General features: G+C 45.5%; 1 protein-coding gene across 6 annotated transcripts in view; it reads left to right on the forward strand.

The window, feature by feature from the left end:
• Nucleotides 1-26,438, forward strand: part of pknox2 (pbx/knotted 1 homeobox 2) — a 134,489-nt gene that overhangs the window by 97,962 nt on the left and 10,089 nt on the right. For 5 of the 6 annotated variants that reach the window (XM_038297846.1, XM_038297852.1, XM_038297848.1 and 2 more), the window contains 4 exons: nt 19,691-19,862; nt 20,949-21,134; nt 21,215-21,350; nt 24,397-24,494. In XM_038297846.1, coding sequence (XP_038153774.1) covers nt 19,691-19,862; nt 20,949-21,134; nt 21,215-21,350; nt 24,397-24,494 — 592 coding nt within the window. Of the gene's footprint in view, nt 1-19,690; nt 19,863-20,948; nt 21,167-21,214; nt 21,351-24,396; nt 24,495-26,438 lie in introns of all 6 variants that reach the window. The other variant, XM_038297850.1, reaches the window with a different exon arrangement.

The following is a 26,438-nucleotide window of genomic DNA, read 5'->3' on the forward strand; positions in this document are numbered from 1 at the left end:
CAGCAGTTACTAAACTCTTTTTTTAAAGAGAGTTAGAGTCAGAGATGATTCATTTTGTTATCCAGCGAGCAAACGTTGGAGAGCAGGATTGATGGAAGCGGCAGTCTTTTGGGATTCCTTCTTAGCTTTGGCGTTAACCCGCCTCTACAGCCCCTCTTTCGTCGCCCTGCACCCTGCTTTCTGCAGCCTTCTCTTCATCATGGCCAGCTCTGTGAGCCAGCTGCTCTGTTCTCATCCATTTGAAGCACTCTGCAGCTTTTTAAACAGTCAAGAGTTGCGGTATTTAAGAGTCCAGAAAAAATATTTTGTGACTGTAGCTCCAGCAGGCGCTGGCGGTCATAGATGCGGGATCAATGCCTGGTTTCCAGCTTTCTAAAAGGCATATTTTTTGGAATTGTCCAGAGCTGTATCACGCCGTTTCCTACAGGCGCCGCCATGATCATTGAAAAGTTAGTTCAGGCTGTGTGAAGAAACTGTCAAGGACATTTTTCTTAATCTTCGTGATTAGTGTTGTTTTTGAGAGCCATCTTAGATTTAGTCTTAGTCTTCAGGACGAGAACTATTGTTTGTCTTAGTCCCATCTTATTATTTACGATATGTGATAGTTTAAGTTGGTTTTAGTTGACTAAAACTCTAGAAGGTTTTACTCTAGTTTTACTCAGTTTACAAAACAGTTAACCTTTACAATTTGGAATAACAACCAGATTCTTTCCCAGACTGACAGCTCTATCATAGATGCTACAATAGCTCTGTATAGAATGCTGTCATGCAGTTCATCATTGCGGTTGGGCAGAAAACTAAAAAAATAGATTTAAAGAATTCAAATCAACTTTTTTTTTTATGAACTAATGTCCCACTTTATAAAAAAGTTGTGAAAATAGCAGATCTAGTTCAACAGATCATATTGGTTAATACAAACAAAATGTATAAATACAAAACCTGTAGCTCAGTAGCTAACAGGTTAGCCTGTTAGGATGGGCTAAAGTTAGCCCTGGCTGCTGCGGATGGACTAACGTTAGCCCTGGCTGCTGCGGACAGGCTAACGTTAGCTGTGGCTACTGCGGACGGGCTAATGTTAGCCCAGGCTTCTGCGGACAGGCTAACGTTAGCCCTGGCTGCTGTTGACAGGCTAATGTCAGCCCTGGCTCCTGCAAACGGCCCTGGCTGCGGACAGGCTAACGTTATCCGTGGCTGCTGCGGACTGGCTAACATTAGCCCTGGCGTCTGTGGACGGGCTAACATTAGCCCTGGCCGCTGCAGATGGGCTAACGTTAGCCCGTCCGCAGCAGCCACGGCTAACATTAGCCTGTCCGCAGCAGACGGGCTAACTTTAGCCTAGGCTGCGGTTAGCCTCGGAGCTCCGCTGGTTGACGCGGTCCTGTAATAATCAGAACTCTTTTTAAATTACGCTCTAAATCAGTTAATGTTCCATATAGCGAAGCTTAAAGTATAATGTTCTCGCCTCAAATGATCTAAAAACGTACTTTTATAGAACAACAGAAAAGAGAACTTTTAACTCAACACTCTGAGCTCTGTGAGCGCTAACCTGGAAGCTGCTGCCGCAGTGCATGCTGGGACAGCTGTCACAAGTCTGCTCTGGGTAAATAGGGAGGGGCGAGAACAACATCGGGGGACTTTTTCCATTCTCGCTCTACTGTTCTAGGGTTGAGGCTGATGACGTTTCACGAGGACACGAGAACGCACAAGTACACAGATTAAGAAACGGCCTTTTTGTCAACAATAACTATTCATTTTCTGCAAGTCTAATAACTTGTTTTCTTTGTCTAAAATCTGTACAAAAATAATTTTTTAGATTGTCCCCATGTCCTGCTCTGCCCTCAGATCTTAATAATTAGAAGCTCTGTAACAAGGTGACTTTAGTGTCTTCATGTTAAATAGCAGAGCTCAGTCAGTCTTAGAAGGCAGTATTTTCCTTCAACACTGGCAGTGATTGTTTTCTATTTTTGGCTTCTGTAGATCACGGATAAAACATAAAATAATATCAAATATGGGGAATAATATGTTGAGACTCCAGAAGAGATTTGATTATTTAGAAACGGGTGCATTTGTCCGATTGGCGTTGCCATATGATGGCGTCATAAGAAGGGGCGGGGCCTTAAGCAGATCTGGTACATACATCTGTATTCAGTCAGAACAGCATACGCTAACATGCATGCACACACAAGAGCAACAGAGAATTATTCCCACTTTGAAGTTTAGCAGCAGTGTAACGACCAGCAAAAACACATTTATTTTAACTTTGATTGTACTTTTATTTCTTAGATGTAGAAACAGCCAGACATGATTGAAGTTTCCGGGATGTTGAAGAAGCCTCTATAGCTAAAACCATATTAGTCAATATTAATTTAAAATAAGTTACTTTGCGAGAATTTGAATTTGGTTAGATTTTGTTTTCATGTTTAAAATCATTGAAAATATTGGCTAGGAATTAATTTAGGTTTGATAAAAACTGATAAAAACATTTAGAAACCTAAAATAGCGTAAAAATCTATAAAAAATAGTGAAACTGCTGCTTGTGAAGCTAATTTATTTTACCTGTACTCTGTGAAAATCCCCACATTGCACTCATGTTCAGCTAAACGAGAAAAACAACCAAAAAAAACTGCTGCTGTGTGGGTCTGAACACCCCCCCCCCCCCATCTGCTTTACAATATTGATGTGCATTTCATAATGAGATTGCATTACCTATTTATGAAGTAAAATATTCAAATACACATTTTCCAAAAGCCCAGACTGATGCCTCGGTGGAGCCAGCAACCAACTGGATCTGCAGGAGGGCAACCCTCACGCTCTCTGCCTGCCTGTAGCTCAGAGCCAGCAGTTTGCCATCTGTCTCAGCTCCTCGGGTCCAGCCTGCAGGTACCGCCGCCTTCTGAGGAGGAGCGCGCCTCCACGCTTGGACCTGAGGCGAGCCGCCGCCAGCGCTGAGCTGCTCCCCTGAGATGAGGCTGGCTTTGATGTGAGCAGCCATGTTTGAAGCAGCTCCTGGTGGCTCCGACGGAGTTAGCTTCTCTTCCTCTTCCTCGTGCACATTCAGGGTGGCTCCTGCTCCTCTTCCTCAGTAGACCACATCACACAGGACGCCTCATCACCGTTTAAGCTCCTCACATGTCGGATCTTTTTATTATATTGCTAGTCCCTGTGGAATATCTAAGAAACATTTTACAACAAAGTCAATGAGTAAATAAATCAATAAATAATAAAATTGCTATTTGCTTCAAAATATATTTTTTCATTTTCTATTTGGATTTCATTTGTTGCAAAAATGCAAATGCACAAAACAATTATTTATTATATTGTTTATTTAATTAGACCATTTCTTTTTTCTAATCCTTGTTTCCTCGACACTCATTCTGTTCTGGTTTAAGGATGGTTAATTCCTGAGGAAAAGCTCAGTCTTAGTGACATCTGAATCTGTTGGAGGACAGAGATCAACAGGATTTGTAGATCGTAGATCTTTGCAGAGCAGAGCAGAGCAGAGAGCTTTTTGACCTACGATATGTGAGGTCAAACTGCTGCCCATTGGCTGCTGATAGTTATGCTCTGCTAGTTAGCATTAGCTCCAGAGATGATCCCAGTCCATCATACAACCTGATTTCAACCAAAGCTGGTCCCTGAGCCTGACAGCAGCCATGATACACTGTACATGAACGTCCGTCCATCCTTCCGTCCGTCCAACCATCCATCCATCCATCCGTCTGTCCATCTGTCATCCGTCCGTCCGTCCCTCCGTCCATCCATCCATCCGTCCCTCCGTCCGTCCAACCATCCATCCGTCCGTCCATCCATCCATCTGTCCGTCCATCCATCCGTCCATCCATCCGTCTGTCCCTCCGTCCCTCCGTCCAACCATCCATCCATCCATCAGTCCATCCATCCATCTGTCCATCCATCCGTCCGTCCGTCCATCCAACCGTCCGTCCAACCGTCCCTCCGTCCGTCCGTCCGTCCATCCATCCATCCGTCCATCATCCATCCATCCATCCATCCGTCCGTCCATCCATCTATCCATCCATCCATCCGTCCGTCCATCCATCTATCCATCCATCCATCCATCCGTCCGTCCATCCATCCATCCATCCATCATCCATCCATCCATCCGTCCGTCCATCCATCTATCCATCCATCCATCCATCCATCCATCCATCCATCCATCCATCCATCAGTCCGTCCATCCATCCATCCATCCATCATCAAACAGCTCATTACTGATAGGTTGACTAGTTCCTCTTTTGAGTTAATCCTGTAATGTTGAAAAGCCTATTTCTTTTATTTTAATAGCTTTAAGGGAAATGCATTTATGGTTAAAACAGCAGAGTTTATTGTGAGTTTCTCTATTCAGTTTGTTTAGGGCCATAATTGGATTAGTTGATTAGAGTTTGAGGAAAAAGACATATTAGCAATTTCATCATCTTTGAACAAACAGGAACTTTGGGTATTTATAGAGGAACTTTGCTTTCCTGTTTGCTTCAGCTGTTCTCTAGCATCCGCAATAATACTCAGCTTTCAATTAAAAAATGAAATTACAGGCCTCACTCTAAGTCAGGGGGGGGGGGGGGGGGGGGGGGGGGGGGCAATTCTGGTTTCTGAGGGCCGGTATCCTGCATACTGGCTCCTCAGTATGCAGTCAGTTCCTCCAGAGTCCTCTTGATTCAGGTCTGTTGAACCAAAGGCACATCTGAAGGTTGCAGGATACCGGCCTGAGGAACAGAACCGCCCCTGCTCTGAGTAATATTACCATCTGGTTATAAGGAACACCAGGCTGAGGCTGACTCAGTGAGGAGGATAGGAGCACACCACACCTGACCACAACCACAAGCTGACGGGCGCCTGGGTCTTAGGACCAGAGTCTATGGCAGACCAGTGATCGACATTTCTCCTTAAACATGGTTGATAATTTGGTTCCATTTGTTCGTGGAGCTTACTGACCGTCTTGGCTATCATTACCGCCAGCAGACAGGTGTGTTCATAGAAACAACCTTCAGCGGGGCTGCACAGGGCCGACAACACCAGTGGGAGGTCCCATGCTGCTGCTGGCCTCTCTATCCCCAGAGAGACTGTAACACCAAACTGTGTGCTTTCAGAGTGGTTATACCTGGCTGAAAAGGCTGCCAAATCTTTTCTATCTATGCTTCTTTTTCTATGTCTGCTTCTGTCTCCTTGAACCCCAGTGGGCCTCAGCAGATGGCCGCTCACACTGAGCCCGGTTCTGCTGGAGGTTTCTTCCTGTTCAAAGGGAGTTTTTCCTCTCCACTGTCGCTACAAGCATGCTTAGTGAGTCGATGCAATCAACTGGTTTTCCTTAGATAGAAAACTTTGAATCAATCTGACTGGATGATCGTATTTGGACAAAGACATGACTGAGCAAACGTGGCTACTACGGCCTGTCAATTTGACAGAAAGAACTCCATTTCACTCATTGCACCCCCGCCATGCTGCTGTTTTCATCTGAGAGGAAGAAAAAGAAGAAGAAAAATCCTTGTTGCCCACTGAGTGATTTGCCCATGACCACCTTAAGACGACCGACTGAATTTCAAACATGTTTGATTTTCTCCCAACCTTACGATTCCTGATGGTGAGGTGGTGGTTAGAGGCTGCTCGCCCCTCGTTACCCCCTGTACACTACACCACGCACCATCAGGCTGAAAGTTGGCCTGATCGGACAATTGCAAGAAAGGGCAAAATTCTCGCACAGTTTAAGCCCCGCATAAGTTAGGATCTGTCTGTTTCCCACCTCCTGCACTGAGTCCAGAGGGCATCCAATCACAGAGCTGGCCTTCCTGATCAGCTGATCCAGACACTTCCTCTCAGCTACAGATGAGCCACTGCTCCAACAGACAGCTCCATAGGAGATGGCTGATGCCACAACAGAGTCAGAGAAGGTCTTTAGGAGCGCCCCCTGCTGTCCAACAGTCTCCTCAGCAGGAAGAGTCTGCTCTGACCTTTCTGATCCAGAGCCTCAGTGCTGGGAGTCCAGTCCACTTTGTGATGGGTCACATGAACCTCACTGGCTCAGACATGGCTGTGGCGGCTGGATCAGAGCTGTTTATGGAGATCAGCTCTGGGCAGATTTAGTTGGATTGTAGCGTTTTGACGTGTCGTGTTGAATTAAGCTGTTCTGAAGTGTGTTCATGTTCACACAGTAAATATAACTATATATCAACCTGCCGGCTTGTTGAGTGATGTGGCGTTTTTTACCAGATGTTTGGGCTGGAAAACCTCGACTATCTGGCAACACTGACTGCAAGAACCAGAATATACAATCCAATATTTCTCATCAGCAGGTTTTAACATTTCTAGTTAATTTGGGTATTTATAAACAGTTTCTCCATCGTTCATACAAAATGTTTTAGTGCAGCAATAAGGATCAGAGCTGCTCTCTGTTCCTTCTACATAACAATCCATTCTACCGTCTCTATTTAACCTCTGGAGTTTAACTCCTTGATATTTATTTACTTTTCATCTGCAGAATGTCTGCAGAAGCGATGGCAGCTTGCAGGTAGCGTCCGTCTCCCCCAAAAACTCCTGGATCGGCTTTTCTGAGCTGTCAATTTTCTGAACTCCAGCGTCGGACGGCAGAACGCTCAGAATGCGCAGTTCCTGACGTTTAAATGCGCCACTAGACCTCTGAACGCCGTGCCGCATAGACTTTGCATGTAAGCCAGACGCTTTTGACGGCCAGAAGGCTCCTGGTGTGAACGCGTATTGTTTACCATCTACCACCTTTTTAACTAACTAACTAAGTCTGTATTAAAATAAAGACTTTGAAATTAATTCTGCAAAACATTTCTATTAGCAAAATGCTACTTGTTATGACATCATAACTGGACAGTATATTCCACTCCCACAGCGGTTAGGAGCTGTAAAGAGGCTGTGAGGTTTCTGGAGAAGCTCTGATCTGTCAGCCATCTTTGGGCCTAAACAGGATTTCACATGAAAGAAAACAACGTCTCTGCTGTTTTTCTGAAATGATTTTCCTCAGGAAGTCCGTGCAGCCTTTCAATGTTTCTTTTCACTAATTGCTGGAATGCCAGCTTCATGATGAGATGTGTGGTTTCCTCTCTCTCTCCCAGCCTGCTTTGTTATTAGCAGCTGAGTATTTGTGTGATAGGGTGATTAGCCTAATGAGTTGTGGCATTTACTGTAAAGATCCTTCTGGATTCTCTGCATGTCATTAAAAAGCCAAAGACGATGCTGTTTTTGCAAGTTGCGGATGTAACACGTTCCGCAGCTCAGAGATGGAAACAAGCTCTTAATTGAAAGAGACGCAAACGTCCTCCCTGTTTCAAACCGAAAACGTCCTTGTGAGTTTAACAGACTCGACTTGGAGAAGTTTCTTCACCAGAGAGATGTGTTTAACCAGGACAGCTTCACTGTTTGTCTCCCTCACATGAAGATCAAGAAGGAACAACAGTGTGAGAGCGCCTTCAGAAGTCGGTATCATACGCCACGGCTTGTTTACCGCTCTGAACGGCTTTTAGGAAAATACCGAATAAAAACAAACATGTCGTCTGCTTTGCAGGAATCTAACTTGCTGCGTTTGCATTTGGAGAACAAAGCGGCAAACAAAAACTGATGTATTTAATGTTTTTGGAGCCGTGGAATGATTTTATAAAGACACAGGGGTTGCAGAGCTCTGCATGGTAGTAGGTCTGTCCTGAAAGAGGAAGATTTAAAGGGTTTGAAGGGTTAGCATGCTGTGCTGAGAGACCTTCGCTTCTTCTTCTACATTTGTCTTATTTTTCTTACTAAAACACATATAAATCTGACGTTCTGTTTACCCGACAGAAGTTTTACTGTCTTCCGTGGATGTTGCGCCTGCCTGTGTGTCCGTAATGCACCATAAAGCCAAAATACATGAATGCTTCCTCCTCCAGCGAGCTGCTCCGTCTGTCTGATGGGCTTAGAAAAGGTCCCGCCTCTTTCCATTTCACAGGTCAGCATGTGTCGGTGCTCAGCAGCTCCTGGATGCAGGAAACTGTGTCAGAGCTCAAGTGGTTTTATTGGCTGTTTCTGTTGGATACTTATTTTTACGACTTTCTTTTATGGTTGAAGAGAAAAAAGTCCCAGATCTATTTTCTTTAACTTTTTGTTGTTGTTTTTTTCCTCATTAGACTAATAACTAATTATTTCTCCTGAAAGGATTCTTTCCCTCTCTTTAGCCAAATGGAGACAGTTTTAGGTATATTTGCATGAGGAAGTTAATAAAAAGCCTCCGTCAGGACAGTGCAGTGGAATAAAAATATGACCAAAGCATTTGTAATAAAAAATCAGTCAAATGAAGCTGTGGATTATCCAGGCAGGGCTGTGGGTTCTTTAGATGCGTGTGTGGGGCTTTAACTCCACACCTTCCCTGGAACACAGAGTGGGCTTCAGACATGCAGCCTGGGGAAACGGGGGCCTCGCTGGGAGCAAACACAGCTTGACTTCACCCTGGTTTCTAATGCAGGGGAATACAGCCGGCCTGATTAGACGGAGACGCGGTGGGAGCTCAGGCGCACACACCTCCAACTCGCACACATTCAAATAAACACATATTTCCAAAGCCCTGCCCTCCATCTGTGCCCTCTTGGTGGTTTGCTGGAGTTTTATAAACACCAGCGAATGTAATTTGTTCTGAGGATGACTACAGGGATTTTTTTTCTCCATGCTTGTATTCAACGGAGTCTGGAATGAATGAATAGGTTTATTATTCTTCACTGTGTTCAGAAAAAAAACCCTGAATCTTTAAAAGGAGAATCCAGTTTGATCCTTTGCTTCCCCTGCAAGAGGTTATGTTCTGCAGAACAACTCTCTGAACGTCTACAGGAGAAAACTCTATGAAAGTCTGCCTGTTTATGTGAAACGTGATAAAAAACCAGCAGACTTTCATCAGTGATAACTTAGAAGTCAAACACAAACACTAGAAGCTAAAGAAAACATGTTTTCAAATCTAAAGCATCATCGCTAAATTAAAAGCAATTGTCCAAATGACCACAGAAAAACTGTTGACCTTTTATCTGATATTCAGATTTTGAGCCATATTTGCAGAGTCTCTGGAACTATTCACACCCTCACCAAGTGAAGCAAATCTGAAAAGTGCGTTGAGCATCTGGAATCAGCCCCCTTTACTGAGATATCCCTAAAATACAATCTTTTTCAGCTAATCAGAACCAGAAGCCCATAGCTGCAGCTTCTGTGTCATTTAATCCCAGTTTCAATCCTTGTGCTGTGTGCAGGAATTAGAGGTTCTTTAGAGAACCTGGGGAACAGTCTGCGTTGCCGAGCAGAGAAAGTTCTGCAGAGTTTAAAGCAGGATTAGGCTGTAAAACAGAATCATAAGGTTTGGACATTACCGTCACCTCTGGAGGAGCTGCAGACCTCCACCGCTCTGATTATCAGACATCAGTCAGTAATTATTCTCTTCATGTAGGAATAGAATAGAACAAAATAGAGTAGAACCCTCAGTCCAGGGTAATCTGATGTTTTCCAGGCAGTCTGGCTCAGGTTAACTCCTAAACCCCAAATATCCAAATCCATTATCCTGTTGTTATACTTTACCATCTTTTTGCCCTTTTCGGGACATTTTTTCCAGTCGTGCGGGAATTCTTTGGATCGGGCGTCGTCATGGTGCGTCCTGCGTCGTGTAGTATACAGGGAGTAACCAGCGGTGATTAGCCTCTCACAACCAGTTCCCCCTCAGTAATCGTAAGGTCGGGAGAAAATCAAACATGTTTGAAATTGAGTCGCCCTCCTGAGGTGTTGGTGGGTAAATGCTACTGTTGAAGCAGAGCTACCAGCCCATTTACCAGAACCTGGAGCACCTTGCATGTGCAAACAACAGAGTTCTTCTTCTTCCACATCGACGAGTCCGACCAGCGCCATCTCTCGGCGCTGAGTCTGACGGGTGGTTTTTAGACGTACAGTGTGAGCAGGTAGATCACATCAGAGTGTCGGGCCGTACAGTGGAAGAACATTATGAGCTGTGAACTTTTAAACTCTGAGGTTTCATCAAACACTCGTAGTTGAGGACAAGATTGCATATATCAGTGATGCCGTCCTTACAGAGACAAACCTGGTCAGATTGGTTCAGTGTTTTCTATCTAAGGAAAACCAGCTAATTGCATCGACTCATTGACTCTACAGCAATTCTTCACACCAAGCATGTTTGTAGCGACAGTGGAGAGGAAAAACTCCCTTTGAACCAGAAGCATAGATACAAAAGGCAACTGTCAACCAGCTCCACAGGCGGCCCCGTCCAGGAAACACACAGCCAGGCAGACGAGCTCCGAGCCAGCTCCCATGTCAGAGGATGAAGAGAGCACATCCAGTTAGTCACAGTCAGAGAAACAGGACTACACTGGAAAACAGGCCAAGCTCCAACATCTAGAAACAAAGGTGTTGATGGCAGCAGCACAGCTGATATTTCTCTCCAGGATGGAGTCACAGCCAAACAGGAACAGACCAGATGAAGCTACTATGAGAAAAAGCAGAGAGAGCAGAACGTTAGAGATTGAACTAACAGATTCTGCAGAGTGGGAGAATAGAGATAGAATGAAGCAGAATGATGAAAAAGGGGTCCCTATGTCCTCCAGCAGTCTAAGCCTATAGCAGCAGAACTATAGAGATAGCTCAGGATAACCTGAGCCACTCTAACTAGAAGCTTTATCAAAAAGGAAAGTTTTAAGCCTAGCCTTAAAAGTAGACAGGGTATCTGCCTGTTTCTAGATGTTGGAGCTTGGCCTGTTTTCCAGTGTAGTCCTGTTTCTCTGACTGTGACTAACTGGATGTGCTCTCTTCATCCTCTGACATGGGAGCTGGCTCGGAGCTCATCTGCCTGGCTGTGTGTTTCCTGGACGGGGCCGCCTGTGGAGCTGGTTGACAGTTGCCTTTTGTATCTATGCTTCTTTTTCTATGTCTGCTTCTGTCTCCTTGAACCCCAGTCGGCCTCAGCAGATGGCCGCTCACACTGAGCCTGGTTCTGCTGGAGGTTTCTTCCTGTTCAAAGGGAGTTTTTCCTCTCCACTGTCGCTACAAGCATGCTTAGTGTGAGGGATTGCTGAAGAGTCAATGAGTCGATGCAATCAACTGGTTTTCCTTATATAGAAAACTTTGAATCAATCTGACTGGATGATCTGGTGAACTGGAAAGTGACCTGAGATGATGTGTGTTGTGAATTTGGCGCTATATGAATAAACTGAATTGAATTGCTTCACGGACTAAAACTGGTAGTTGGTTCCACAGGAGAGGAGCCTGAGAACTAAAAGATCTGCCTCCCATTCTACTTTTAGAAATTCTAGGAACCACTAGTAAACCTGCAGATTGAGAGCGAAGTGCTCTGTTAGGAACATAAGGAACAATCAGATCAAATGAATAATCCCTCTAAAATCTGTTAACCACCAAGGGTGTGAATACTTTACACCCATATAAAGGTGGACCTTTTTCTGGCTGTAATTCTGTAAATTATTAATTTGCCACCCAGCTGAACATCAGCAGTTTGATCCTGGCTGAGCATAAACCAGATGCTGCATCCAGGAACCAGCACCTTCCCTGCGGTAGGGCCTGTGATTCTCCGCTCTGTGTCGGTGACCCATTACGGCGCACTGCTGCAGGGTGGGAGGACCTGCCGTGCTGACTCCACTCTCCGGCCGATCTGTAAATCGCTCTTTTATGGCCCTTGTAATGATCCCCCAGCCAGCAATATCCCACCGTCGCACTGCAGATACACGCCGTGCTCGGCTGTGAACATGGGGGTGCTGGTGGTGGTGCGGTGGGGGGGAGTAGAAGAAAGTGCAAGAGAGAGCATAAAAGCACATTATGTGACCACACAGTCACACACAAATGCAGACCCATGCACATAAAAGGAGCTGGCTTTTCACAGCCCATCTGTCTTCATCCTGGCTGTGGAAAGGTCATAAGAAAGCTCAGAGCGTGACTCTAACCTCCATAGCCTTGGAAATGTTTTCACATCTTCAGTTTGCAAATCTAATAAACCTCACAGTCACTAGTTGGTTGCAGCTTCATCTCAGTTTCTCTTATCACTGATCTTCCTAATTTGATTCATTGTCATCAACATTTTCATGAAGACTGGAAATAGTAAGATCAGGGTGATGGTACAGAGTCCTGCTCACCTCCTCGCAAAAGAGAAAACATCAACATAACTGAAAACATAGACAGTGATCATTGAAAGGCTCTGATCGCTGTGACTCCAATAAAACAGTTTATGATGGTGAATCAGAATAAACCAATGTTTTGGAATCATATTTCTTCATTTGAACGCAAATATAGGCAAATTAAATGCTCTTTTTAAAGCTGATATTACATGATGTACATTGTTTTGTTCTTGTTTGAGAGATTCTTGACTCATTTCCAGTGAGAAGCTAAAGATTATCTGGAATTTGATGTTAATCTAGCAGGGAATAAACTATCAGAACAGGAACGACTGAGATGAACAAGCTTTCTTTCAATGATGAAAAAACTATTACTATTAAAAACATTACATGACCCAGATGCAGAGATGAAGATTCAGTGATGATTTCTTATAAAATTTAATGAAGTAAAAATACAGAAGATAGAATCCAGAACTGTTCGACAAGAAACTCGGAACCCAAAAGCTAGAAGTCACTAGGGAGGAATAAACTTACAGAATGAAGATAATCCAGCAACCAGTAACTTAAGAGGGGGAGTATAAATGCCAAACAGAGCAATGAATGGAGTAATCAGCTAACTGGGAGCAGGTGTGGACAGAAGGATCTAGAAGGGAGCTAGGGGAAAGGAGACTGGCACAAGCTGAGAGACAGAAATCTGGCAAAAATGCTGGCATATGTTGGATAAGTTATAGGTACCTTTTTTATAAAGTTATAAGCACGCTGAAACACTCTGAAGTATGGTGAAACATGCTGGCTCACGTCAACATAAGGCGAGTACGTCGGGAAATTTCGATGCTTAAATTTTCCCAACATATGCCAGTGTGAGCTCATCCATGGTCCATCAGTTCCAGGTCAGTTATCTGATGGTAGACATCCGTTCAGCATCAGTTCCTCATCAGTCATGGCGTCTAGCTGATCCTAAACCTCTGAGTAACTTGTGCATAACTTCTCTCCATATCAAAGTATCTGACGTGTTCCAGACGAGCGCTGAACGTGTTTCTAACTTAAGCTGAATCTGCTGCCACTGCAAACCTTCTTTATTTTTCTTTTTTTTGGTGGGCGGTAAACAGGAGCTAGGGTAATGACATGATCAAAGAAATCTTTGTATGCAGGCCGGGTGCCTCTGGGCGCATCGCTGCCCCCCTCAGGACACTGGGCAGCATTTCATGGTCATTACGCTGCCGTGCGTTACGCAGAAGTTAGGCTGTCGTTGGACAGATGTTTTGGATTCATTATGAATACTCTATTTATACGCCCAGAATTTAAAAAATCCATAGAAAGTTCAGAGTATTCCAGCATTTAGGAGATTCTGGGACGTCAGTCAGACGCTGGATAAATCAGCATGGTGTGAAAGGAGCTTAACCAAGAAATACAGCAGTGCTTAAATATAACTAGAAAACAAGTAGGATCACAATAAATAAAAATTAAACCACCAAACACAGAAAGACAGAAATCAAAGTTTAACTGAAAATCCAAAGTGAAAACCTAAACAGAACCAGAAGGTGCAGAATCATGACAAACGGTTTGTATAATGCAACATCAGACAGATTTAAAACTGTGGCAGTTTAAAGACGTCCTCTCTAAGGCCATCAGTCTAGATATAAAATCACTCAGGGAAACCTGGCTGTGAACTGCAGAACATCTAGCAGAGTCTTCCAAGTCTCCATGTTCGATGCCAATGTTAGGGAATCAGGTACCAGCCGTTGGAATGTAAAGAGTATTGCTTGGCGCTCTTCTCTCTTATCATTTCACACAAATATTTTTGAAGAAGACCCAGAATGACTTTAAATATGGAAGCCTAACGATGATGGAGCCTGTAGGTCGTCATTTTGGTAGACTTAGATGGTCTTTACTTTCTGTTCTGACTTTTATGGTCATTTGTTTCCATCAGAACTCTATCAGAACCCAAATCCAACCCAAAACAGTAACGAGCGGCAAACCTTCACTCAGTAAAAGGACCCAACCAAACAAACATTTAGAAGAGAAAAGTTTTAAAATCTGACATTTCCCTGTAAACTTTGAGATGGAAAAGGTCACTTTAGTTTCGGCCCAGTTATAAAGGCTGCAGTTAAACATCAGCGATCATCAGGCTCCCTATAAGGACTCAGTGATGAGGAGCGCTGCTCTGTCTGTGTGCTCTACCAGAGAAAACCTTTCAACTCTTCTGTAAAAACTGCCTGGCTCTGCTGTTGAATTGTTTGCGTCTGAAACATTTCGTTTTATCCAGCATCTTTTTATCTCTAATCTCCTTTAATGTAAAATAATCTGTTACCAGAATAAATGAGAGCCGCTACCGGATCTGTCCTCCTTTAACCTCCATGCCAGTACGTCTCTGCTGCATCACAAGGTAGAGGCCCTCCTTCCAGCACGTGGCCCCCTGCTTAGTATTCCTGCCATGTCTGGCTGGGGGAGCAGCACTAAATTGGGATCAGCCAGATTAGTGAATAATATAGACGACTATTAAAGGCTGCAAATGGAAGCTGTGGGTCAGAGCGCGAGCCGTGGCCTTAGTTAGCCATACGCTAAGCTGTGCAGTTAGTCCCAACACACAGGTGTTTATTAAACTGCTAAATTAAAAACACACATACAGTAGCAGCCATTCAAAATGGGCCTTCCCAATCAAACACCACCAGAAAGGCTGCCAACTTCCCTGCAACTCCCTGCAAAATACCCTACATGAACCCAACATATGTTTACTCTGACTCCACCCTTTCACTGAATTACGGGATCTGACCAGGAGATGGCGCTTCTCTTTAGATCTAAATGTCCACAAATCATGACAGAAAGAATATTTTAGTACAAATATTGATGTTAAAAAGGAATTGAAGGGGACCAGCAAAGAACCAGCCAAGAATCAGCCGAAGAATAACCAAAGACCAGCCAAGAACCAGCCAAGGGCCAGCCAAGGACCAACCAAGGACCAACCAAAGACCAGCCAAGGGCCAGCTAAGGACCAGCTAAGGACCAGCCAAGAACCAGCCAAGGGCCAGCCAAGGACCAACCAAGGACCAACCAAGGACCAGCCAAGGACCAGCCAAGGACCAGCCAAGGGCCAGCCAAGGGCCAGCCAAGAACCAGCCAAGAAGCAGCCAAGGACCAGCTAAGGGCCAGCCAAGGACCAACCAAGAAGCAGCCAAGGGCCAGCCAAGAACCAGCCAAGGACCAGCCAAGAAGCAGCCAAGGGCCAGCTAAGGGCCAGCCAAGGACCAGCCAAGAAGCAGCCAAGGGCCAGCCAAGAACCAGCCAAGGACCAGCAAAGGACCAGCCAAGGGCCAACCAAGGACCAGCCAAGGACCAACCAAGGACCAGCCAAGAACCAGCTAAGGGCCAGCTAAGGACCAGCCAAGGGCCAGCCAAGGACCAGCCAAGGACCATCCAAAGACCAGCCAAGGACCAGCCAAGGGCCAGCCAAGGGCCAGCCAAGGACCAGCCAAGGACCAGCCAAGGACCAGCCAAAGACCAGCCAAGGACCAGCTAAGGTCCAGCCAAGGGCCAGCTAAGGGCCAGCCAAGGGCCAGCTAAGGGCCAGCCAAGGGCCAGCCAAGAACCAGCCAAGGACCAGCCAAGAAGCAGCCAAGGGCCAGCTAAGGGCCAGCTAAGGGCCAGCCAAGGACCAGCCAAGAACCAGCTAAGGGCCAGCCAAGAACCAGCCAAGGACCAGCAAAGGAGCAGCCAAGGACCAACCAAGGACCAGCCAAGGACCAGCTAAGGTCCAGCCAAGGGCCAGCTAAGGGCCAGCCAAGGGCCAGCCAAGGGCCAGTTAAGGGCCAGCTAAGGGCCAGCCAAGGGCCAGCCAAGGGCCAGCCAAGAACCAGCCAAGGACCAGCCAAGGACCAACCAAGGATCAGCCAAGAACCAGCAAAGGACCAGCCAAGGGCCAACCAAGGACTAGCCAAGGACCAACCAAGGATCAGCCAAGAACCAGCCAAGGACCAGCCAAGGACCAACCAAGGACCAGCCAAGAACCAGCCAAGGGCCAGCTAAGGGCCAGCTAAGGACCAGCCAAGGGCCAGCCAAGGACCAGCCAAGGACCATCCAAAGACCAGCCAAGGACTAGCCAAGGACCAGCCAAGGGCCAGCCAAGGACCAGCCAAGGGCCAGCCAAAGACCAGCCAAGGACCAGCCAAGGACCAGCCAAGGACCATCCAAAGACCAGCCAAGGGCCAGCCAAGGACCAGCCAAGGACCAGCCAAGGACCAGCCAAGGACCAGCCAAAGACCAGCCAAGGACCAGCCAAGGACCAGCCAAGGACCAGCCAAGGACCAGCCAAGGACTAGCCAAGGGCCAGCTAAGGACTAGCCAAGGACCAGCCAAGGACCAGCCAAAGACCAGCCAAGGACTAGCCAAGGACCAGCCAAGGACCAGCCAAAGACCAGCCAAGGATTAGCCAAGGACCAGCCAAGGACCAGCCAAAGACCAGCCAAGGGCCAGCCAAGGACCAGCCAAGAAGCAGCCAAGGGCCAGCCAAGAACCAGCCAAGGACCAGCAAAGGACCAGCCAAGGGCCAACCAAGGACCAGCCAAGGACCAACCAAGGACCAGCCAAGAACCAGCTAAGGGCCAGCTAAGGACCAGCCAAGGGCCAGCCAAGGACCAGCCAAGGACCATCCAAAGACCAGCCAAGGACCAGCCAAGGGCCAGCCAAGGGCCAGCCAAGGACCAGCCAAGGACCAGCCAAGGACCAGCCAAAGACCAGCCAAGGACCAGCTAAGGTCCAGCCAAGGGCCAGCTAAGGGCCAGCTAAGGGCCAGCCAAGGGCCAGCCAAGGGCCAGCCAAGAACCAGCCAAGGACCAGCCAAGAAGCAGCCAAGGGCCAGCTAAGGGCCAGCTAAGGGCCAGCCAAGGACCAGCCAAGAACCAGCTAAGGGCCAGCCAAGAACCAGCCAAGGACCAGCAAAGGAGCAGCCAAGGACCAACCAAGGACCAGCCAAGGACCAGCTAAGGTCCAGCCAAGGGCCAGCTAAGGGCCAGCCAAGGGCCAGCCAAGGGCCAGTTAAGGGCCAGCTAAGGGCCAGCCAAGGGCCAGCCAAGAACCAGCCAAGGACCAGCCAAGGACCAACCAAGGATCAGCCAAGAACCAGCAAAGGACCAGCCAAGGGCCAACCAAGGACTAGCCAAGGACCAACCAAGGATCAGCCAAGAACCAGCCAAGGACCAGCCAAGGACCAACCAAGGACCAGCCAAGAACCAGCCAAGGGCCAGCTAAGGGCCAGCTAAGGACCAGCCAAGGGCCAGCCAAGGACCAGCCAAGGACCATCCAAAGACCAGCCAAGGACTAGCCAAGGACCAGCCAAGGGCCAGCCAAGGACCAGCCAAGGGCCAGCCAAAGACCAGCCAAGGACCAGCCAAGGACCAGCCAAGGACCATTCAAAGACCAGCCAAGGGCCAGCCAAGGACCATTCAAGCCAGCCAAGGACAAGCCAAGGACCAGCCAAAGACCAGCCAAGGACCAGCCAAGGACCAGCCAAGGACCAGCCAAGGACCAGCCAAGGACCAGCCAAGGACCAGCCAAGGACCAGCCAAAGACCAGCCAAAGACCAGCCAAGGACCAGCCAAGGACCAGCCAAGGACCAGCCAAGGACCAGCCAAGGACTAGCCAAGGGCCAGCTAAGGACTAGCCAAGGACCAGCCAAGGGCCAGCCAAGGACCAGCCAAAGACCAGCCAAGGACTAGCCAAGGGCCAGCTAAGGACTAGCCAAGGACCAGCCAAGGACCAGCCAAAGACCAGCCAAGGACTAGCCAAGGACCAGCCAAGGACCAGCCAAAGACCAGCCAAGGATTAGCCAAGGGCCAGCTAAGGACTAGCCAAGGACCAGCCAAGGGCCAGCCAAGGACCAGCCAAGGACCAGCCAAGGACCAGCCAAAGACCAGCCAAGGACCAGCCAAGGACCAGCCAAGGGCCAGCCAAGGACCAGCCAAGGACCAGCCAAAGACCAGCCAAGGACTAGCCAAGGACCAGCCAAGGGCCAGCCAAGGACCAGCCAAAGACCAGCCAAAGACCAGCCAAGGACCAGCCAAGGACCAGCCAAAGACCAGCCAAGGGCCAGCTAAGGACTAGCCAAGGACCAGCCAAGGGCCAGCCAAGGACCAGCCAAGGACCAGCCAAGGACCAGCCAAGGACCAGCCAAAGGCCAGCCAAGGACCAGCCAAGGACCAGCCAAAGACCAGCCAAGGACTAGCCAAGGGCCAGCTAAGGACTAGCCAAGGACTAGCCAAGGACCAGCCAAAGACCAGCCAAGGATTAGCCAAGGGCCAGCTAAGGACTAGCCAAGGACCAGCCAAGGGCCAGCCAAGGACCAGCCAAGGACCAGCCAAGGACCAGCCAAAGACCAGCCAAGGACCAGCCAAGGACCAGCCAAGGGCCAGCCAAGGACCAGCCAAGGACCAGCCAAAGACCAGCCAAGGACTAGCCAAGGACCAGCCAAGGGCCAGCCAAGGACCAGCCAAAGACCAGCCAAAGACCAGCTAAGGGCCAGCTAAGGGCCAGCCAAGGGCCAGCCAAGGACCAGCCAAGGACCAGCTAAGGGCCAGCTAAGGGCCAGCTAAGGGCCAGCCAGTTCAAAACATGTTCAGATCATGTTAATAAATCAGTTATCTAATCAGATTCCAGTTTAATATTATCACATCTGATCCAAAGATAAAATATTCAGTTCTAATACTGTACCAAGTCAGTCTTTTGTATGATTTATTAAGCATTTTAAATTAAAGCATTAGGACAGAAACCTAATTAGATGGAGAATTAGAGAGTTAGCATGAAAAGCAGTGATGTTAACTTGGTTATCTGAATCAGAACTAGTGAACTAGTTACATGACATCAACGAGTGAAACCTCAAAGAAGACGACAGATGGGTCACTTCAACAAGCTTCAACAAGCCGCACCATAAACCAGTATGATGGTGGATTCAGTCCAAGATGGTTCAAAACGACTTCAGTGATCCAGGCCACCAATTCCCTCTTACAACCCCCCCTTTCAAAGACATAGACAGGTATGGGGCATTGCAGGCTAACAAAAGAAGCCAAATGACCCCCATTCCAAAGGGGGGAACCCGTTCATCCGTTTCTATTTGCATGTTTTCTAAACTAAAACAAGGCTTTGTTGAGCTGCTGTATAAAACCTGGAACTAAACGCTATTTCTGACATTTTGAATTGAAAAAGTTTCCTAAATGGAAGAGAAACGTCTTCAAACTTGGAAACAAAGTCCAGTGGATTGATTTTAACTTTTCTGGAATGACGCAGTGATGCTCACTGAACATGTCTGGATGAAGGAGCCACATGCAGCCTTCCAGGGTTTCCCCCATGGTTACTCCACATCTGGACATTTAGACGTGGCAGCGTCACTATTTCACTAGTTTTAACACATCTATAGAAATAGTGAAAAGTTGTGCAAAATGCTCAAATCTGTCAGATGCGTCCCAGTGACTCTCTGCTGCTGCAGACATTAAAGGCTCCTGGTAAATTGTTCAGTTTTCCTGTTAGTCTGAGAGAAATTGGAACCTTGCAGGAATGAGAATTTTCTTTTCCTTCCTGTTTGTCTCCTTCAGGCATCCGCTGTTCCCCCTGCTGGCCCTGCTGTTTGAGAAATGTGAGCAGGCGACGCAGGGGTCCGAGTGCATCACATCAGCCAGCTTCGATGTCGACATTGAAAACTTTGTTCACCAGCAGGAGCGAGAACACAAGCCCTTCTTCAGCGAGGACCCGGAGCTCGATAACTTGGTAAACTAAAACCTTAGCTGGAACATCACTTTCATCCCATTTTCTTCCATCTCAGAATTTGTTCCAAATTTTTATGATGAACTAATGCAGTCTAGCTACGTTGAACCGTTTTCTCCCCTCTCGTGAGTACCCCCCCCCCCCCCCCTGTTAGCTCAGGCTGGATGTAACGTCAGCAGCCTTGTCCTCACAGGAAAGCCTGCTGATAAAAGCTGAACAGTCAGTTAACCTCACATCTGTGTGTCTAATGAGCCGCCGTCCCAGAGGGCGCCCACTCCTCCACAGGGGGATGACGGGACGCCGGGCCCTCCGGCTGCGGCGGGAGCAAGCGGACCCGGCCCCCTTTGGTCCAGGGAGGGCTGTTTTTATTGGCTGATTTATCTTCTCCTTGGCGCAGCGCCTCTCTGAGCGTTCTGTTGACCTTTGGTGACTTCAGGGCAGAATGTTGCTGTGTGCCAAACAGCAGAACGGCTGCTATCGATCCTTCCTGTTAAACTCCTCCTGCAGCCGTTAGGCTCTCAGACACTATTCTGGATCATTCGAAGCTAATATTCTATCATGTGCTTGTAGGATTTGACCAAAAAAACATTTTTACTTGAATGAAAAGCTTAATCTTTATCTAATCTGAGCAGGTGGTTATATTCAGTCTGACGCCTTCAGTCCACCTCATTGTGTAACAGGATGTGTTCACAGTGGAAAAAATCGAAATCTATATACAGGTTGGGGTTAGGTAAAAATTTCTTCTTAAAATAAGTGTATTTGTTCTTGAATTGAGGAGGTAAAAGAGACATTTTGCCAATGGAACAAGACAATTTACATTTAAAATAAGAAAAAACAATTGCATTGTCTTATTTCAACAGCATATTATCTAATTATTTTATTTTAAGAGTAAAATTACACATTTCATTGGCAAGCTCTCATTTACCTGCTCAAATTAAGGGTAAATACACTTAATTTAAGACATGTTTAACCTATTTTTGGATCGTTTTTCCAATGCAGGAGGCTTGAAGCCGTTCAACAGTCTGATAGAAGTGGAAGCAGTCGGTGTTTTAACTCCAGATATGTTTTTTTTTGCCTGTTCCCGGTCAGATGGTGAAGGCCATCCAGGTTCTACGGATCCACCTGCTGGAGCTGGAGAAGGTCAATGAGCTCTGTAAAGACTTCTGCAACCGTTACATCACCTGCCTCAAGACCAAGATGCACAGCGACAACCTTTTACGTAACGACCTGGGCGGACCCTACTCCCCGACCCACACCAGCCTCAGCATGCAGCAGGTCAGTCCCCCCCTCCAGCCACACACCAGCAGGTATAAATCCGCCATCGCTCACCTGTATCTCCTTCTGCGATCCCCCAGGAACTAATTCAGACCTCCTCTCCATCCATGACCTCTGTCTCCAGCTCTGTTAACTCTTCAGGGATTGTGGTGCCCGCTGGAGGCCTGCAGCAAAGCAGCGTTGCCATGACTACCATCAACTCACAAGTGGTGTCAGGTTAGCGTGCGATCACACACCAGACAAATATGCATGGAGCAGTTTCACTTCTAGCATGTTTTAGATTTTGCTTTTGTGGTTAAAATGTGTTGATGAGGAAGTGAAGGACTGATGATCAGTGACTGTATGGATAATTTAACCCCCCCATCCCTCCACAGACCCAATGAAAGCTCCACAGCATCTGCATGCTAATTTACAGCGGTCGACCAAGTACTCTACAGTAGTACTTGTGTAAAAGTTTTGTATGGGGCCAAAATTGTTGCTTTATTATTTACAAATGTGTGTGGAGAGTTGTATATCTGTATCTCCATTTGTGCGTGAGCAGGGGGATTTGAAAATGTGTAAATGAAACTGTAAATATGTGAGGAGATTTATGTGTCTGTACAACAATCTGCAAATGTGCAAAACTACTTGTGTTTGTAATCTGGTTTGCAAATGTGTAAAAAAATCCACAAATCTGTATTCAGATTTACAAAAACTGTAGTAAGATTTGCAAATGTGTAGAACAACCTGTAAGCACACAGAGACAGTGTCCAAAAAAAAAAAAAAAGGAATTTTTTTTTTTTTTTTACTTAAGTCGCTTACCCATGGATTATTTGTAGCCGCAAACGTTAAACCATCTCGCTGTTAGCAGCCATTTTTCCTAGTCAAGTCAACTCATGCAGCGGGGGGAAAAAGGAAGAGGAAGAGGCAGCCTGTGAGGCTGCGCTCAGGGCAGCAAATCCAGATATTACAGATACAAATCCTTTACGCATTTGTGCATCTCACACGGCAGAAGTGTAGCAAAAATCACGTGTGTAAAGAGAGCCAACGGAGAAACCGCTGGACTTGTAACCAATGATGTGTCTGTATTTCTGGGTGTTGAAGCGAAAATACTTCGGACACAGTGTCTCTGCGTGCTTACAGGTTGTTCTACAGGTTTGCAAATCTTACTACAGATTTGTAGTAAGATGGGTTTGGATTTTTTTACACATTTGCAAAACAGATTACACACACACAAGTAGTTTTGCACATTTGCAGATTTTTGTACAGACACACAAATCTCCTCACACATTTACAGTTTCATTTACACATTTTCAAATCCCCCTGCACACGCACAAATGGAGATACAGAAAAAAAAAACCTCCACACACATTTGTAAATAATAAAGCAACAATTTTGGCCCCATAGTTTTGATACTCATAGTCAAATCTTACTCAACTACAAGGAAAAGTTACTCAGTCAATAATCTACTCAGGTTAAAGTATTTAAGTTCTCTCTTTTGAAAATACTTAGTTAATTGTGATCGATTATTTACATAAACTTCAACTTATCTAGGAATCAATTGTTACCTGGATTATAGAAAAAAATCTGCCTTTAGCTGACAGAGCGACCCACTTAGAGCAGGAATTATATCAAAGTGGTACCAAAAATATCTAAATATTTTGTATTTAAGATCAGAAATGAAAGAACTAGCAGCTTCCTGGAAACACAGACACTAAAAAAGCCTCTATAATGTAAAGATACTCAAAAAGTACTTTAGTACAGTAATCAAGTAAATGAACTTTGTTACTTTCCACCGCTGCTAGTTTATCAATTAATTCAGCTCTTTATAAATGTTATGGTCAGTTATCAGCTGGAAGCTAGAGTAGCGCCACCTGCAGGCTTGTTAAGGAAACACATGTTTAAATCTACGAGGGACCACTGATGTACGACACTCTGTCTTCTGTGTTCAATAAAAAACCCAACAATGTTTTTTTAGAAAAGATCCAAACTGACTAAAGCTTAAAACGATTAAAAAGGTTTTCTTCATGAATCAAATCATTTTGTTTTGTTTGATGATCTGAACCATTAAAGTTAGAAAAGCTGAACTCAGTTTGAGGCGATCTGCAGAAAACATGACATATTTGTCATTAAAATGCTACAAACATTAGCTTTGCACAAAGCTAATCACAACAAAATCTTTTTTTCCCTAAAAATAAATAATTTTTTCTTGAATTAAGGAGGTGAGACATTTTGCCGATGCAAGAAGAAAGAAAAAGTTTGCATTGTCTTATTACAAATGCATATTATCTAATTATCGTATTTTAAGAGTAAAAATCATTCCAACTGCAGATCATCCTATTTAATTACTTAATTTAAGACATTTAAGTTATTTCTAGATTGTTTTTGCAGTGTAAAAGTTCTTTGTCCTCCACTCCTGCTGCACTGCAAAAAACAATCTAGAAATAACTTAAAAATTCTTAAATCAAATGTATTTCTCCTTAATTTGAGCAGCGAAATAAGATGATTTGCAAACAGAAAGAGTAGTTTTCCTCTTAAAATAAAATAATTTGATAATTTTCACTTGAAGCCAGATTCTCACTTATCCCCTTAATTCACGGACAAATGCACTTATTTTAACAAAAAAGTCTTATTTAGATTTCAATCTTTTGCAGTGAGGAAGCCCTGTTTATGTCTTAGTGAGAAAACTAAGCAGCATTTAAGGGAATGCTTGATTAGCAGATATGCACAGAGCTGTGTAGAATCATCTGCAGATGACTTGTTTGGAATAAATTAAGTTTGCTGCTGTAAGCCTGCATACAAATCGATACGATCAAGTACATACGGGCTTCTAATGAGCAGCAATCAGTGCAACCAGCATCCCTTTTATTGCAGCCATAACTTTAATGTGTGTGTATGCTGCAGCGGGAGCTCGGCTTGCTGCTTGCTTCCTATAATGTCAGGCTTGTACAGTGAAATGTTAATCTTGCCCTCTGGAAATCCCTTTTAACCCCCCAAAAAATCGATGCGTTCGCCTTTGATCACGGCGCACGGCGGAGCTCAAACAGACTGTGATAAGAGTCCCTTGATCGAGGCTAATTAAGCCAGGAGCCAAACAGCTCTTCACCCCCTCCGTCTTGTTTGGTCGGGGTTAAAGGACGTTAAAGCGCCTCGGATTGAATCGCTCGCCCTCCTGTTCGCCTGCTTTTTGATTGCCAGGCTGACAAGCGCTTTAAAAGCGGGACGGGGCTTCCAGCAGCTGTTTAGGCCACTTGATACTCACGGTGGCAAATTATCCCCTCAGGTGGGACCTTGTACCAGCCGGTTGCCATGGTGACATCACAAGGACAAGTGTTAACGCAGGCGCTACCTCCAGGAAGCATCCAGATTCAGAACTCCCAGGTAATCCATGTGCATGATGATGCTTTGTCAGACCCCCCACTGCTTTACAGTTTGACTTTAAAATGTGTCTCTTTATATTTCACTAACCTGCCCCCCCCCCCCACACACACACACACACACACTCGCCCTCCTTCCTCCACCTGAATGGGCCCCCTGCTGCCAAACAAATGGAAATTGTTTATTCTCCTTCTGTTTATCAGGCAGGATCATAAAAGACATTACGCTCCTGTCAGGAATAAATTCAGCTCTGGACGCTATAGAAGCTATAGATGATGGAAATATAACACATTATTGCCGTGCCGAGTCTGCAGAGGAAGTTATTATAGGAGAAGCAGGAAGAGCATTTTGCTGCAGATGCATCATTTCCTCCATGTGAAAACTGACTGATAAAAAACAAATGATTTAACCTTTCAGTTTGATTCTATGGCCGAACAAATTAATACAATAATACAAAGTTTCCATGTTTAACTTTTTAAGTTTTTACAAATAATACCTGAAAGGTGCGGCATGCTTTTGTATTGACCCACTCACCCTGGTCTAGAAAATGAAAGCCAATAGAGCCAACAGCCTCCAGAAGTTTGCAAATAAATCAAGATCAGAGAAATTTAATCTCTGTAGATGAAGCTGAGAGATTAATAACACAGAAGAACAACAGAACGGACTGAAAAGCCGGACACAGCAGACACACATAGAATAGAATAGAATAGAATAGAATAGAATAGAATAGAATAGAATAGAATTGAATTGAATTGAATTGAATAAAATAGAATAGATTGTAATATTTTAGATTAGAATAGAATAGAAATTATTAGAAGGGAATAGAACAGGATAGACTAGATTAGAATAGAATAGGATTGAATTGAAATAAAGAGAGTCGAAGAGAAGGAATAAGAATAGAATAGATTAGAAAAGAAAAACAGAATAGAATAAAAAAATTTAATCGAATAGATTGTAATAAAAAGACTAGAATGGAATAGAACAGAAGATATTTTCAGATGATAGAATAGAATAGAATAGAATAGAATAGAATAATCCTTTCTGCCCCTCATTGGTTGATTCAGAGAACGTTTCCTGCAGAATGCAAAGTTTGCAGCTCAGGAGGATTAATGAAAAAATGTAGAAATTTTGACGTTTTTTGTTAAAACTGAACTTTTTATCCACCATTTAAAAGCTGAATGATGAACTCGTCTAAGAAGAAACGTTCCCTAATAGGGGGGGTGGGAGTGGGGGGGTTGGCTATCATACCGTGGTGAAGCCCTTCACCAGGACAGGCCGGGATTCAGTGGCTTAATGTTAATATATTTATTTTCTGAGGTTTACATGTGAAATAAATTCCATTGCTCAGGAATAAACTCCTGTTTGTAGATCTGTGAAGTTAGATTCCTTCATGTTTGTGGTTTTTTAGATGAGAAAAGATCAAGGGCTAATAATGTGGTGCAGGAATTAATGTTCCAGTGTTTCATGTCTGTTTGCATGAGAATAAAATGAGTTTAAACTTACGGTGTTCATCTGCAAAGCTGTAGCAGCAGCGTGGTTCCTGCTGCAGAGCTGGCTGGGAGTGCTTCACTCAGGTAATTCTGTGTCTGACTGTTAGAAAAGAGCCCACTGGGTAACATCAACCCGGCCAAGGCTGACTGCTACATTAGTGCTGGGAATTGAACAGCGCCCTGTAGCTGCTCTGCAGACAAGCCCCGGGTAATCACACTCTGCAGCTCAGCGCCGCCAATTAACTCTGCCTCCCTCTGCCCTGCAACGCATACGTGTCCTGGGCTGGGGGATGGGGGGGGGGCTATACGAGTGAAGCATAACTGCAACTCTAATGAGTTTCATCTTGTGTCACAGCTATAGCTGCACTATCAAACTGTAGCCATTAGCGCCAAGAGTTTTAATACTAAAACCTGCCTGAACATATATATGATTCTCAAGGTTTGGACTTTATTCAGC

The sequence above is a fragment of the Cyprinodon tularosa genome, unplaced genomic scaffold (genome assembly GCF_016077235.1).
Source record: "Cyprinodon tularosa strain WSP-4 unplaced genomic scaffold, ASM1607723v1 ctg399, whole genome shotgun sequence".
In the NCBI taxonomy this organism is placed as follows: Eukaryota; Metazoa; Chordata; class Actinopteri; order Cyprinodontiformes; family Cyprinodontidae; genus Cyprinodon; species Cyprinodon tularosa.